A 14,290-nucleotide genomic window follows, 5' to 3' on the forward strand; every position below is an offset into this window, starting at 1 on the left:
ACGAGAGAGTCTCTTAACTTGTGAAAGGAGAGTTGATTATCGTGGTGGAGTTAGAAATATAATTAAAAATATTTAAAATTTAATATATTTATGTACCATATGAAAAAATATTTTTTGATCTCTATATTTTATATGATCTATATATTTTATATAATTTACTTTATGTATAACATACTCTTTCAACAAATTCTTTAAGAAGTTTTGACTTTGGTGCAAATATTAAGAGTGACATACTAATCTAATATTATATTAATTTGAATCTGCTGTCACTCGTAATTAATTTGTTATATTATTAATTATTAATTAATAGTTCATAGAATGTAATATATCATCTTAATCTCATATGGGGAGTAATTTTTCCAATATTAATACGACGAACTTTGGAGTGCATTTTTAGAGATGACTATGGAATAGGACGGATTGAGCCTTAGCCCTTGAGTTACACTTCTCCGTCCTTATTTACTGGTCAAATATTTTTTAATTTGATATTCCTTTTTACTTGTTATTTTTGATAAATAAAAAAAAAGACAATTTAATTATTTTTTTAATTTCAAGATTGAGTTAATGTCTTTGAAATATTAAAGATGACTTTAGAATCTAAGCTCAAAGATAAAGGACTATTTTGAGTTTTTCCTCAATGATAAGGGTGCGCCAAATGTCCGTATGTCTGGCAAGTTCCTAAATGTTCTAGATGCTTCGTGTCAAAATAGGAAAGAGCAAGAACGTACTAGAAGTATCTTTCACCAGAGACCATTATCCCTAATTTAAATAAGAAGTTGCTGCACCCTTTTCGTCGAGAATTTCTACTACTCTTGATTTTCCAGTAAGCTGCAAAGAGTCTTCAGATTCGAACCGAAATATCAGCCATAATTTGTGTGAAAATGAGCACTGTTGTGGATGTGGTGAGCCAACTTCTCTTTCCAGAATCCATTGAGAGGCTGGTGATTCCTTCTAGGTCAAATGAGAGCAGTGAAAACAGGGGTAGCATTCCCGTGGACATTCTGGATACCCCAAAAGAGTACATTTTCTATATGGATGTTCCTGGTTTATCCAAATCTGATATTCAGGTTGGTACCATCTTCAATTTTGTATTAATAATAACATTTTTTTCTAGCTTGAATTTCACTGAGTTTGTAATAGCAGAAGTTAATTACTGATTGATTGAAATGTGTTACAGGTGACTGTGGAAGATGAGAACACGCTGGTGATACGAAACAACGGGAAGAGGAAGCGTGAGGAGAGTGAAGAAGAGGGATGCAAGTACGTCAGGTTGGAGAGGAAGCCACCCCTCAAATTGATGAGGAAGTTCAAGCTCCCCGATACCTGCAATGTTTCTGCTATTACTGCGAAATGCGAGAATGGGGTGTTAACTGTTGTAGTTGAAAAGCTTCCTCCTCCATCTAAGGCTAAGACTGTTAAAGTTGCAATTTCATGAATTAAGTTATCATAAATCTCTTAGTTCAGCTTTATCAAATGTATCTCTCTAATGTCACCTTTATTTTGCATTTTCATCAACTAGGTTTGGGTACCTTGATGTATAGTTGATCTTCTACTCTTGTCCTACTATATTAGAAAATGAAGAGATGGTATGGCATTGGCTGGTTCCTCTTCTTTTTCCCCCCCTTTTTCCTTCTATAATGGTTGCACAATGAACTTTGCAAAGTTATCATAACACGAACTGTGACAAAGCAAATATGAGTTTCCCAAAGTTATCATAACAACAAAAAGAGGAAAAAGAAGTAAGAATGATGCTGTGTTATCGGCTAAAATTACAACACAAGAGCTGACTATGGGGTGAGGTGACTATGGGGTATTGAAAGAGTTCCTGTACCTATCTCGGGATAATCTGTCAGGATAGGATATCAAAATCAGCAACTCTTTCATGCAAATTAGCAACAATACTTAATTTGAACTCTTCCTCTTCTTTCTTGATTTAGTGGGCTTTTCCGCATTCTCTTTTGGGGTCTCCTCGTTGACCAAATGTTCATTCGAGTTCTTCCTCTTCTTTCTTGATTTAGCGGGCTTTTTTGCATCCTCCTTTGGGGTCTCCTCGTTGAGCAAATGCTCATTTGAGTTCTTTCTCTTCTTTCTTGATTTAGCGGGATCTTTTGGACTCTCCTCCTTGAGCAAATGTTCATAGTCGTCAAGGCTAGCAAATGGGGATTTTCCGGCAACACGCTTGTCTTTCTTTCTTTTATTTTTTCTTTGATGTACATCTTCGTTTGCCTTTTCTGTATCATTGTCTTCATCACTGCCGAGATTAGTGTCAGATTCATCATGTGCCAAAAGGGTAGCCATATCCTCATCACTGACATCACCAATCAATTCATCATCGTCTTCATTAGCAACTTCGTCCAAATCACTGTAATCATATTCACCATTAGCTTCCGAGGGAAGCACACCGGACTCTAGCATGCTGTCAATTTCCTCATTTTCACTCTCATCAGCAGCATCTTCATCAATCTCATCTTCAACATCGCTACCATCTGCATCCAAAAATTCCTCAGCGGCATCATCTTCTACTGTCTTCTTCTTTTTCTTCTTTGGTTTCTTCGAGGACTTCATCTTATTCACGTAGAATTTATGGAAGACAAGATCCTCAGGTGGTACATCTGTTTCAGCTAAGGAGAGAATTTCTGACCCAATCAGCTGATCTTGCATGTCAAGCTGCAAGAAAAACGAGATAAATGTGATGAAACAAGCTAATAAAGCCCCAGTCTGAAGTGGTATACTATTACCTATTAGACATAACAGATATCCTATGTTATCTAGAAAATACTAACCTTCTTAGCTGGTTCAATCTGAGAAGCACCGTGCCATGTGCTTTGTTTCGGTTTCTTTTCCATGAATTTGTCGAGGAAAGCAGTCAGCGAAAGATCATTCAGGGGATTACCATTGTACACAATGTTAGCTCCTGAAAGAAGGGTTCTAGCCATGGTTGCAACTGATGGATGCGCATGCGATGCCAGTACCATCAGCTCCCACCAGCTTACACGATCTGCATTGCTGTCGATTCATAAAAGTCAATAAAAGAATTACATTTTCTGTATACTCAGGAGAAATTGTTAAAATATTCTATTTTTTTTCTGTGGATAATAGTGGTGTCTAGGCTAGCTTACGACCCTAAATGAGACGATCTTATAAAAGTGACATGGCAGGTTGTAGACCAAAAGAACTAAGGAAATTTTTGGTATGCCATATAGTTTTTACTTAGGTACAAAATGTTCTATTTCTTTCCGAAATTTCGGTGTCCAATCAAGCCCCGTCATGTAGAAAGAGGAAGCCACAATAAACTTATATTTCAACCATTAGTGTTTTTTATAAAATCCTTGTGTCAAGCCAAGCAAGGTATCATAGCCATTTCAAAAGAAGGCAGCAAGATAAGCAAGATAGTATTTGATCTTTGTTTGTGAAATTGCAGACTTATTAAGCATTTAAGGCCAGAAAGAAGACAATAACAGTACCAGAATGAAGGTTCTCTGTGTCGTGTATCATATCCTCCAGGCAATAAGAGCTTATCATTTGAACCTTCAGGTAGAAGTTTGTTGAAACCGGACATCAATCTAGGATCCTTTGGTTCATCTAAATCACCTCTAGCAGGCGACTCCTCAGCTTGGAGTGAATCATCATCAGACTCAGAACTAGAATTACCTTCTTCCGGCAGAGAATGATTGCCATTTTCTAAGTGCTTAGCTTCTTGAGCAACTTCACTTGCATTATCTGTTCGATTTGGTGGATTGGGTTGATTGTCATCTTCTTCTGTAATATCTTCAAAATGCTCAAGGTCTTCATCAACAGACTCACTCTGGAGCATCATGTTCCTGCATGAAAAAGTTGAGACAATTACATTGCAAACAAATCCTTTAGCCATGTCATAAACTTTGTCAATGGATAGTGTTCCTAGCAACCCTACCAGAGAGTTGGTTTTGATTTAAGGACCTCAGACAGGAGAAACAGACACCCACATGCGTACTGAGGCTGCTGCTGAATTGCAACCTGTTAATACCAGACAATCAATGTTAATTTGAAAGAAGAAAAACAAATTCTCAAGAGGGCAATAACAGTTTTTGAAACTGCTGCAGAATTGCGACCTGTTAATACCAGACAATCAATGTTAATTTGAAAGGAAAAAGACAAATTCTCAAGAGGGCAATAACAGTATGTGTTTTTTTGAAACCAAATTCAACGGAATATCAAGCACATGGCCAAAAGAGTACAGCTCCTTGATGAACATAAGAACGAATGTAATATACAGCTTCAAGTAGCTTCATTTTCCCTGAACTATGTTTGAATTAGTGTAGTTCTTCAGTGACTTGGGAATAGCTATTTAACAGTAAACCATGAAATTTATATAAGACTAATGGAAGCCTAAACTTGTATACTTGCAGGAGAGTAATTGACAAAAAATTGCCTAAATACACCTCACCTCAGTGTACTGTACTCATATATTGCTATGTTAGGTTTCACATAATAACAAATTTACACCTTGCACAAACCTGCAACAAACGCTTCGAGAATGCAGCAACTCGCTTCACATTTACATCATTTTTCATAGCCCTAAGTAGGAGTCCAATAAACAGTTCCTCCTGCAGATACGACCAGAACATGCATCAGACAATTATCAGGCATAGAATAAGTCAGCAAGTAATGCAAGGGTTAGATCCAAACTGAAGCACAACTGGTCACAATTGAATGAGTACAGGTTTAACCAGCATTGCCAAGAAGTGATAAACTGTGACCAAATTTAGCCCAGGACAAAAAAAACTCTTCCACATGTTTTCCATCCTCAGCAAGAGGAGGTTGCAGAGAAGTAACAACTAAGGGTGGAAGTATTAGAAGAAAATGTCTAAGTTACAGATCTGTTAAAACTTCTTTTAAGAAAAAATATGGGATGATCTAATTCTTCACAACTTAACCTTCTCAAGATCTGTTACAGAAACAGCAATATAGATGTAGCTATAAAATACAGGGAAAGTCAGCTTTTGTAGCTCACTTTATACATCATAACATGGTTTACAGTTGCTTTGTATCTTCATTCTTTAAGACTTAGATTTTCTGGTGTTGGGGCTTATTTGCTCTACAAATTGAAGCATTTGTGAATGACTATCTTGGTTCTTAAATTCGTGACTTCTTCAAAGAATATCTAGCAAAAAGAACATTATGGATGCTTCACCAGAACTTTGGTTGCTCGGGCTCTCAGCATTTTCAATTTTCTATTCTCATTTACCCATTCTACTTGATATTGTTTTGAAAACGAGGTATCTCTAAACCGTGGTATCTTTTTTGCAAAAGTTACCTAGTAATGAAAAAGCACATTACTGATAGATGGTTAGTTACGTGTCAATTTCGGAAAGATAGTTATTCTTAATGTGCAGAAGTATTATACTTGACAAATTCTCTAAATCTTCCCTGGTTTCTCTAATTTTACTGTTACAATCAACATTCGCTGGACAACTAAAAAGAGATGTCAAAGTTCAAGAAATCCACTGCTCAACTGCCACTGGTAATGAGCTGAAGGGCTTAAAAGGATCATCATGAAGGCAAGAAGAGCAGATGAAGCTTCAACCGATCAAACTTAAACATCAGCAAGTATCCTAAATGCCTTTGCAAGCATAAAATTGCAAATCAGGTGTGCATCTAAAGCTTACAACAGACAAGACTAGAAACCATAGATTACAAAAGAAGATGTACTAGAAACAAGTGTGTCACCATATAGATCTTGACCTCAGGAATGTCAACACAAAGGCTAATCTACCACTCTCTTTCTTTCCCCTCCCCCCCACCAGAAAAAAACTAAAGGATCAATGTATTAATTGAAGATAGCTCAAACTTCTATTACCCTGGACTTTTTACAAACATTTCCAAAAATAGGAAAGACGTAACTAAACATGAACCTTTTTCTGGTTCGAGAGGGGAAGGGAATCTTCTTTCTAATTCTTTTATTTTGAGAATTAGTAATTGTATTGATAAAAAGCACCAAGAAGGTGAGGTGAAAGGAATTCCTGCAGTGTATGTTTGCCCTATTAAAGTTTAGGTTAAACCAGAAAGAAGAATATAAATATGAAGGTTTCCACGTACTTTGGAAGAATTCATTGCAGCTGGTAGTAGGAGCTTCGCATACAAGGCACGATAAAACCGATCACTAACAATGTGATTTTTTGCTGAGATCTTATCTAGGAGCATGAGAGCTTGAACTCCAACATTAAAGTTCTTTGAATGAACCTGCACATTCCAAGCAAATATTAAGATGATAAAATATATTATACAATATCAGATACTTATCCAACAATGGAATGAGTAACCATGCTTACCAGCTGAAACAATACCGGTGTATGGGACTGAATTACATCATCAGCTTCATCACTTGAAACGAAAGGGAATGCTCTATTCACACCCTGCAAATGAGAAAGTTGTGCTAAATGAAGCAGATTACTATTTTCTCTAATCCAGCATAAACGTGAAACAATGAGTACTGATGCAAGAAGCTACCAAGATTGAGCAAGCTCGGTTTAATACTAATGAAGAACCGTAAAGCAAAGTTGTTTGACATGGAATGTAAAAGGGGCAAACGTGGTTGTATGTGGAAGAACAAAAGTAAGGGGGGGGTTAGTAAAACAAAAAAATTGAAAAATAATATCTTTAAAATATAACAACTATTTACATATATTTTTTGTAAATAATTTATAATAGAACTACGAGTTTGTGGCAAATTAGGTCTTAGGCCTAACTCACACCCCAAAAGCTAGCTCAAAGGGAGGAGGATTGCCCAAGCAGGAACTACTGACCTACAGTTGCTCAGACTTTACATTTTAACCCCCACAAACCAAGCAAGTCAACAAATGCAAAAGCTCCTTTGGGAAATAGACGTTACTCTTTGTTCAGATCCATAAGAATTAACAAAAAAGAAATAGAAATAGACTAGTCAACACGAACCGTAAGAAGTGCGGATAGTAAGCGTGAATCCATTTCAACATGAGATTCTGATGAATCTTTTTCTTTCTTATCTTTTGAATTGCCGGAAACCTCCTTATGTCCCTCGCTCTTCTTATTCATTGTCCGTCCTTCCCCTGCTTCAGATATTAATACCTGAAATGTTGATCGGGGTAAAAGGAGGAAAAGAAAAATATTCCATGAAGTTAGACAAGAAATGCTTGATGAGCTTCAGTATAAGAATATGAAGCTCTCAGCTCCACGAAGAAGAAGAGCAAAGACGCACAGGAGGAACTTATGACTATGGCAGCTATAGATCATACCTTAAACAGAGCAAAATATACATCATACCTTAAACAGGGCAAAATATACATCTATCAAACGCTTTGCCACCTTTGGGCCATCCCCCCTGTGACTTAAGCGAATTTGGCTTAAAAAGTTAACCTGTCACAATTAAAGGTATGTACTTAAGGACTACATCTTCTGCATCAGCAATATCTAGAGATGATGACTTTAAAACAACATATCTGCATGAGCATAATTAGAGATGTTACTAACAGAAAATTGGAACAACAAATAAATTCAACACGACTGGTCACCTGAGTTTATTGTTGTATACTCATATACAGGAAATATAAACATATTAGCATAGAATGGCCAAGCCAAGAGATGAAAGCTAAAGTATGTTTCAAAAATAGTAGATCACAAAAAGGACAAGGATCACATCAATATACCAGTTCTCATAATCCAAACAAAACAGACCTAGTCACCTGTGAAAAATGACATCTACAGCTAGTCTTACTTCTATAAAAAATTTATGCTTCTCAATGACGGGAAGAATTTGGATAGACACTGTAGAACAAGAATTATCATATCACAGACCAAAAGAACTTGAATATGACGAAAGGTGTACACAAATACAATCAGGAAGTATCTAGTGTGATATGCATAAAAGATCAGGAGTAAAGTTTAGACATACAGCATGATACTTGGCTCGCAATACCAGATGAGGCCGGAAAAGAAAACTATCTACTTCATCAATCACAACAGCCTGCATGACAAAATAACACGTTAAACAACAAACTTTGATCAGAAAAAGTATCACAACAGAAATCATAACTGCACTTCGATAATGCTATGATATGTGCTTCCTTGCAGCTTGTCTAAAGTCGAGCACACTCAAGGGCTTCGATGTACTAGTACCTGCCACCAAAACATGGTGTATGCTTGGGAAATATAATGGCATTTCAAGGCACAATATTCTATTAGTGGAACCATTTTCAAAGAGCACATTATCCTGCTTGGCCTCATTCAAATATCACAACCAAGTTAGATTTGTATTTGTACCAACTTCTAACAATTTGATTTGCAATAAAATTACGACTACACCACTTCACTCCATTTTACATGGAATAGATTTATGCATGAAAAACATCCTTCAGATGGGCTTTCTAAGCGCACTCTTGAAAGTAGACTTTTCATTTTGAGTGTCACTCCTTGAAGCCAACTTAGAAATCTAGAGCTAACATCGTCCCACAGCTGTTTGCTTCATTTTTTTTCTTTTGAAGAAATAAGCTGTTTGATTCTTCTTTTTAAATTATCAGTATTTGTATGTCTAAGCAAGTTCAACCAAATATGTTGGTTTACCTTCATATTTGGATGGTCAGCCAAAAGCTTTGATAGGTGATAATCAGCATTAGATGCAACCTTGTTTTTAGGATCTCCTAGCTGCAACGAAGGGAAGAAATATCAGCTGGAGCTCCATGGTCCCAAGAACTCTCGGGACAAAGTAAATGGCACAAAAAGCAATGAGGTAAAACGGCATACCTTGTTTACTAGGGCAGCAAGCAATCGACACTCTTGTTCTGGTTTGCACTTTAGCAAAACGTAAACTGTCTACAAAACATAACTTTACATATTAGTATTTCCTCACTTTTCAGGACAACAATAGCTACATGAGATTATATTGCATCACAAACACCAAAAAGACTCAGATACAACTTTAAACCCCAAGAATTTATGTCAAATAAGCTTTAAACCCCGAGAAAACATTGAAGTCTTCAACAACAAATGGACCCTCAGAAAATATCAATTACAGGAAACCCAGCTGCGGTGAAGATGCAATACGAAATCATGACGTCAGATCAGAATATTTAATGCAACTACTACAAAAGAAGCTAAATGAGTACCGTTGATCAAAAGAAAAAGTACTTGTTACCTATAAACAATTTTATCAACTTTAAATCAAAATATCCGTATGGTTTGATAGCAAAAGCTTTGGCGAGTGGTCAAGCTATCCTAATTTTGTAGAAGCTTATCAACACTATTTGGTTGAAGGTAGTGTCCTAATAAATTACTCTATTCTGAGAAAAAGATCATTGTGACTTGTGATCCTCCAAACAGTTTGCAAGGTAAATTTTTTGTTTGGGTTAGCAGTTGCTGAGTTTCACCAATTTGTAGGTCCCGATTGTGTAAACAGAAAGCAGCCTTAAAAGGTGTTCTCGCCAGTCATCAATAAATTATGGTTAAGTTAGCAGTTGCTGAGTTCCACTCAGATTATAGGTTCCAATTAGTAAAAAGCAAGAAGCAACAAAAGGGTGTTCTCACAAGTCATTCTTTTCTCCTTTTCTAAGATGCAATTAGCTAAAAACATTGAATAAGAATGTGCTTTGAGGAGAAACATAGATAGGTAACTGTATAGATGTGCAATAAAGCTGTCAATAACAACCTTTAATGCCTTGTCTTTGAGTATATCTAAGACATCTCTTGATGCTTCCTCAAGAGCAGCGATATACCTCTCATACCTGAAACAGAAAAGCCTATTTAGCTGAAGATCAACATGGTAACAAATAAACAGACATATAAACTGAAGTTTAGATCAACCCTCAATTCAGGAACATGATTAGAGTAATATCAAATATATCCAAGTGCAAAATGTCCATTCTCCACATTGACGGTAGGTATCATGGAAATACAAGCACATGAGGCATATGAACATAAAACTTCTGGTGGATCATGGTCAACCTACCACCTACACCTATGGTAATTGGTACATTACAAACTTCCAGCCATGAATGCAGTATATATGCGTAAGATTTAGCAATAACCAAAAGGAACATAGGAGTCCAACCAAGGTATCATTTCCCCTCATCAGAACAAACTATATTAAATGCATTAAGATGAGGGACAGAACACTCAATGACCATCAACCATGTAGGGCCATGGGTCGCCTTGGCCCACTCCTCCAAATTGGCTCAAGTTCTAAATGAATGCTTCACATATACTTCAGTATTTGGAGCTCAAATAAATGTTACCATGAAACACTTGTTCAAAATTTCGGCTTAAGTGTACCTTTGCTTCAAACATTCCTCCCAATACCAAAAGAGTAGAAGTGAGTAACCATCTTTTGTATCCGGAATATGATCTATCGGCCGCTGAAAGAGTGTCTTCAATTTGCGATCAGGCAGCAAACTGGATAGATGGAATTCTTCATAGTCAAACAATGAGGCAACTAAGCATAATAAGGATGATCAATAAGAAAGGGAAAAAAAGTTTAACTCACCTAGAAACAAAAAGTTCTTTCAATGCTTCCAAACCTGCCAAAGCATGGCGCTTTCCAACTTTAGCTGTCACCATCCCTACATGCAATTATTTAAATTGATTAGAGACAAGCACTAATGACAAACAATCCCACCAGAAAGAATCTCAATACTGAATCTTTCTAAGACTAGAGAAAGGAACGATTAAAAATTTAATTATCTAGGATGCAAACCATGTGCAAAATTAATAAGAATTATGAAGTACCAATACCAGAAAGTTACGAAAAAGATCCTAATTGAGAACAAGTATAGCAAAAAGGATAGAAAAGTAAAGAATGGGGTACATAAGAATAAGAGGATTTAGAAAGCTAAACTAAGTAATGGGAAAGTTTTCGGTATTTTTCTTTTTTGCTCTTTCCTTAGGGGCCAGTCAATGAAGGAGAAGAAATTTTAACTGATCCTCCTTCACGTTTTTGATTCACCTAACATTATCATCGCAAAGTTTAACTTTGCCTTTTGCATATCACTACACCTAAAATTAACCTCCTTGATTGAAATACATATCTTCCTAGATTCAAGATCTGACAAAATGAAGGATCCTTACATTACATGTTGACTTTACATAAATAAAACTACTGCAATGACTCAATGAGTTATGAAATGAGCATCTCTAATGTTGTTGAAGGTACAAATGCTGCAGAGTTCAGCTCTTCATTAGTCTTTTGCCTCACGTTAGTCAAAGTTTGACAGCGTCTACATTTCTTTGTAACTTAAACTTGGCGAAAAAATTGTAGAGCAAGTGATAGTATATAACATATACTTGCTGAAGGATATCAAGAAATTAACTATAGCATGACTCGAACAAGATAAAATTAAAAAACTAATACAAGATGATAACATGAGAGCTAAAATACAATGACTATGAAAAAGTTTGAGATAGTCCTAAGGATTCTTCCTAAATTCAACAGATAGTGAGAGAAGAATAAATACCCAAGAGAGCATCAAGCGATCTCAAATTGGCAGTGGGATTATCCCCAATCATGACAGAAAAAGCAGATATCTTGTCAGCAGCAGTCCCTGACCTTAGCGTGGTAAGTAACATCTTTATATCGCCACTTTGTCCTCGAGACGACTCATAGTCCTGCGCATACTGGGCCAATAACCTCTCGCCCAATTCCTTCTTCTTCTCCACCTTGCTTTTCCATTCATTGACATTCTTAAACTCGGCAATTTTATTCTTCCTGTCACTCCCAATAACCTTGTCCTCCAATTCTCCTGCATCAACGTACCACACAGCCAATGCGCTCGCTTTCACAAGTGGAAGTTTCGGCATGTTTTTGTACTTGCCGGGAGTTGTATTCCATAAATTATTGTCGACTTGAAGTTCCGGCTTCGGTTTTTTGCCAAATTTATCGTTGTTGATTCTCTTTTTGTTGTTCTTGTTTTCGCTTCCATGTTGAGAGTCTTTATTAGTATTATTATTATTATCCTTAGAAGGTGGCTTTTTCTCAGATTTGATGCGACCTTTCTTGCGGAAGTCGGAGTCGTCGAAACCAGAAGAAGGCACAGCAGAAGTAGCAAACCCTAGGGAAGAAACAACAGATGCAAGCTCCGATTTGAAGGCTTCTGAATCCATTACAGACATTGTATTGTAGGAGAAGAAGAAGAAGAAGAAGAGGAGGAACTGAGAGAGGGTTTTGAGAAGGTTTAAGAGCGGGTTGAAAGAAAGAGAAAGTGATGAATTTGGGCTTACGTGCAGCCCATGGAACTGAACTTGGGTCAACTTTTTATTGGGCTTTTTTTTGTTCTAAGCCCAGCCCGCGGTTAGTTCACTACTACCGACTATTGTTTCAACACAGAATGGAAGAGAAAAGGACCAAAATTGTCCCTTATCTTTGCCTTAAAACTCAAAATGATCCTTACCTTTTCATATGGAGCACTAATGATCCTTCTTCTTTGTAAAAATGGTACAGCTTTAGTCTTTAAAGTATTTTCCGTCTATCACTAACGGAAGTTGGTCATATGCACGTGATTGCATTAAATTGATATGACCACTCGCTGACAATGAGACTGCTCATTGAATTAAACACAATCAAAATTAATAACTCAAAGTGACAAAATATGAATATTGACTTATTGATAATGGTTTATTAAATTTATGATTTCGTAAAAATAATAGCTTTTGAAATGAATAATGAAAGGGTAGAGTGTGCACACATCTTACATCTACCTTCTCAAATAAAAAAATTATTTTTGAAAGATTTTTTTCTTGTCTTACCTCTACCCCTCAGATAAAAATATTATTTTTGAAAGATCAATTTCTTATCTTACCTCTACCTTCTCAGATAATAATATTAATTTTGAAAGATCCACGGTATTCACAATTAATATTCACCTCATATATTAGTTCGATTTATTAATTTATAAAAATACTAAATCATTATAGAAAAATTAGGATATGGGTTATTAATGTATTGATTGTCAATTAACTATTAATTTTTTTTATTAAAATAAACATCGAAACATAATCAAGTTAAGTGACAATTCAACAGTATGCAACATAAAAAATACAATATTATATATTATAAAGTTAAATATATCATCAATATCCAAATTAAATATGCATATCCAGAAGTACAAATGAAAAGATTACGATAAACCTAAAAATATATTATATATTATTAATATGTAACTATTGATCTAACAAAGCAAAACATGTAAATTATCTAGAATTTCAGAAAAAAATACGTCTAAAATAAGAGCTTGTTATTAACGATTAAGCATAAAATTGTAATTATAATAATTATTATCAAATTATCCGTTTCCCGTTAAGAAAAATCATAAACCATTATAGAATTAACAATCCACAAAAATAATTATAATCTAAACTATTACCGAATTGTAAATTATTTTGAGCCATGGATCTTTCAAAATTAATATTATTATCTGAGAAGGTAGAGGTAAGATAAGAAATTGATCTTTCAAAAATAATATTTTTATCTGAGAAGGTAGAGGTAAGACAAGGAAAAAATCTTTCAAAAATAATTTTTTTATTTGAGAAGGTAGATGTAAGATGTGTGCACACTCTACCCTTTCATTATTCATTTCAAAAGCTATTATTTTTACGAAATCATAAATTTAATAAACCATTATCAATAAGTCAATATTCATATTTTGTCACTTTGAGTTATTAATTTTGATTGTGTTTAATTCAATGAGCAGTCTCATTGTCAGCGAGTGGTCATATCAATTTAATGCAATCACGTGCATATGACCAACTTCCGTTAGTGATAGACGGAAAATACTTTAAAGACTAAAGCTGTACCATTTTTACAAAGAAGAAGGATCATTAGTGCTCCATATGAAAAGGTAAGGATCATTTTGAGTTTTAAGGCAAAGATAAGGGACAATTTTGGTCATTTTCTCCTGGTACATGCATTGAAGAAGTTGATTCTGGCTATCATGGGATTGATCATTTTGAAAGAAGTTGAAACTTTGTTCTTGAATTTCAAATCCATGTTTCGCTTGAAAAAACCTGAAAACCATCACAAACAAAAGAAAAAACAAAAATTTTGCCCCAGTTTTCACTGGAAATTTTTTGTGAGTTATTAGCAAATTAAAATAAATAAATAAAATAATAAACTCAGACTAGGAAGTGCTTATCCTAGGAAAAAATAAAAATTAACGATCTCAGACTAGGAAGTGTATATCCTAGGAGAAAGTAACCAAATCCCATATGTAGGAGGGTCCTACTAATCCCATTGTCCAGAAGGGTCCTGCTAATCTAAATCTCATTGTTTAGGAGGGTCCTGCTACACTAA

At 35.4% G+C, this 14,290-nt stretch overlaps 2 protein-coding genes across 2 annotated transcripts; one reads left to right on the plus strand and one right to left on the minus strand.

The window, feature by feature from the left end:
* Positions 1 to 743: 743 nt before the first annotated feature.
* Positions 744 to 1,604, plus strand: LOC102591190 (17.4 kDa class III heat shock protein). The gene is made up of 2 exons (XM_006342843.2): positions 744 to 1,067; positions 1,178 to 1,604. The coding sequence occupies exons 1-2, from the start codon at positions 882 to 884 to the stop codon at positions 1,433 to 1,435; spliced, it is 444 nt and encodes a 147-aa protein (XP_006342905.1). The 5' UTR covers positions 744 to 881; the 3' UTR covers positions 1,436 to 1,604.
* A 59-nt stretch (positions 1,605 to 1,663) lies between these two features.
* LOC102578279 (uncharacterized protein C4F10.09c) lies at positions 1,664 to 12,268 on the minus strand. Its single transcript, XM_006343061.2, has 16 exons — positions 11,460 to 12,268; positions 10,493 to 10,568; positions 10,282 to 10,401; positions 9,659 to 9,734; positions 8,758 to 8,826; positions 8,578 to 8,658; positions 7,910 to 7,981; positions 7,282 to 7,374; positions 6,934 to 7,086; positions 6,312 to 6,395; positions 6,079 to 6,222; positions 4,497 to 4,586; positions 3,914 to 3,996; positions 3,465 to 3,821; positions 2,784 to 3,006; positions 1,664 to 2,667 (listed from the first exon to the last, which is right to left on the minus strand). The coding sequence occupies exons 1-16, from the start codon at positions 12,112 to 12,114 to the stop codon at positions 1,903 to 1,905; spliced, it is 3,141 nt and encodes a 1,046-aa protein (XP_006343123.1). The 5' UTR covers positions 12,115 to 12,268; the 3' UTR covers positions 1,664 to 1,902.
* Positions 12,269 to 14,290: the final 2,022 nt, after the last annotated feature.

Source organism: Solanum tuberosum, unplaced genomic scaffold (genome assembly GCF_000226075.1).
Source record: "Solanum tuberosum cultivar DM 1-3 516 R44 unplaced genomic scaffold, SolTub_3.0 scf00040, whole genome shotgun sequence".
In the NCBI taxonomy this organism is placed as follows: Eukaryota; Viridiplantae; Streptophyta; class Magnoliopsida; order Solanales; family Solanaceae; genus Solanum; species Solanum tuberosum.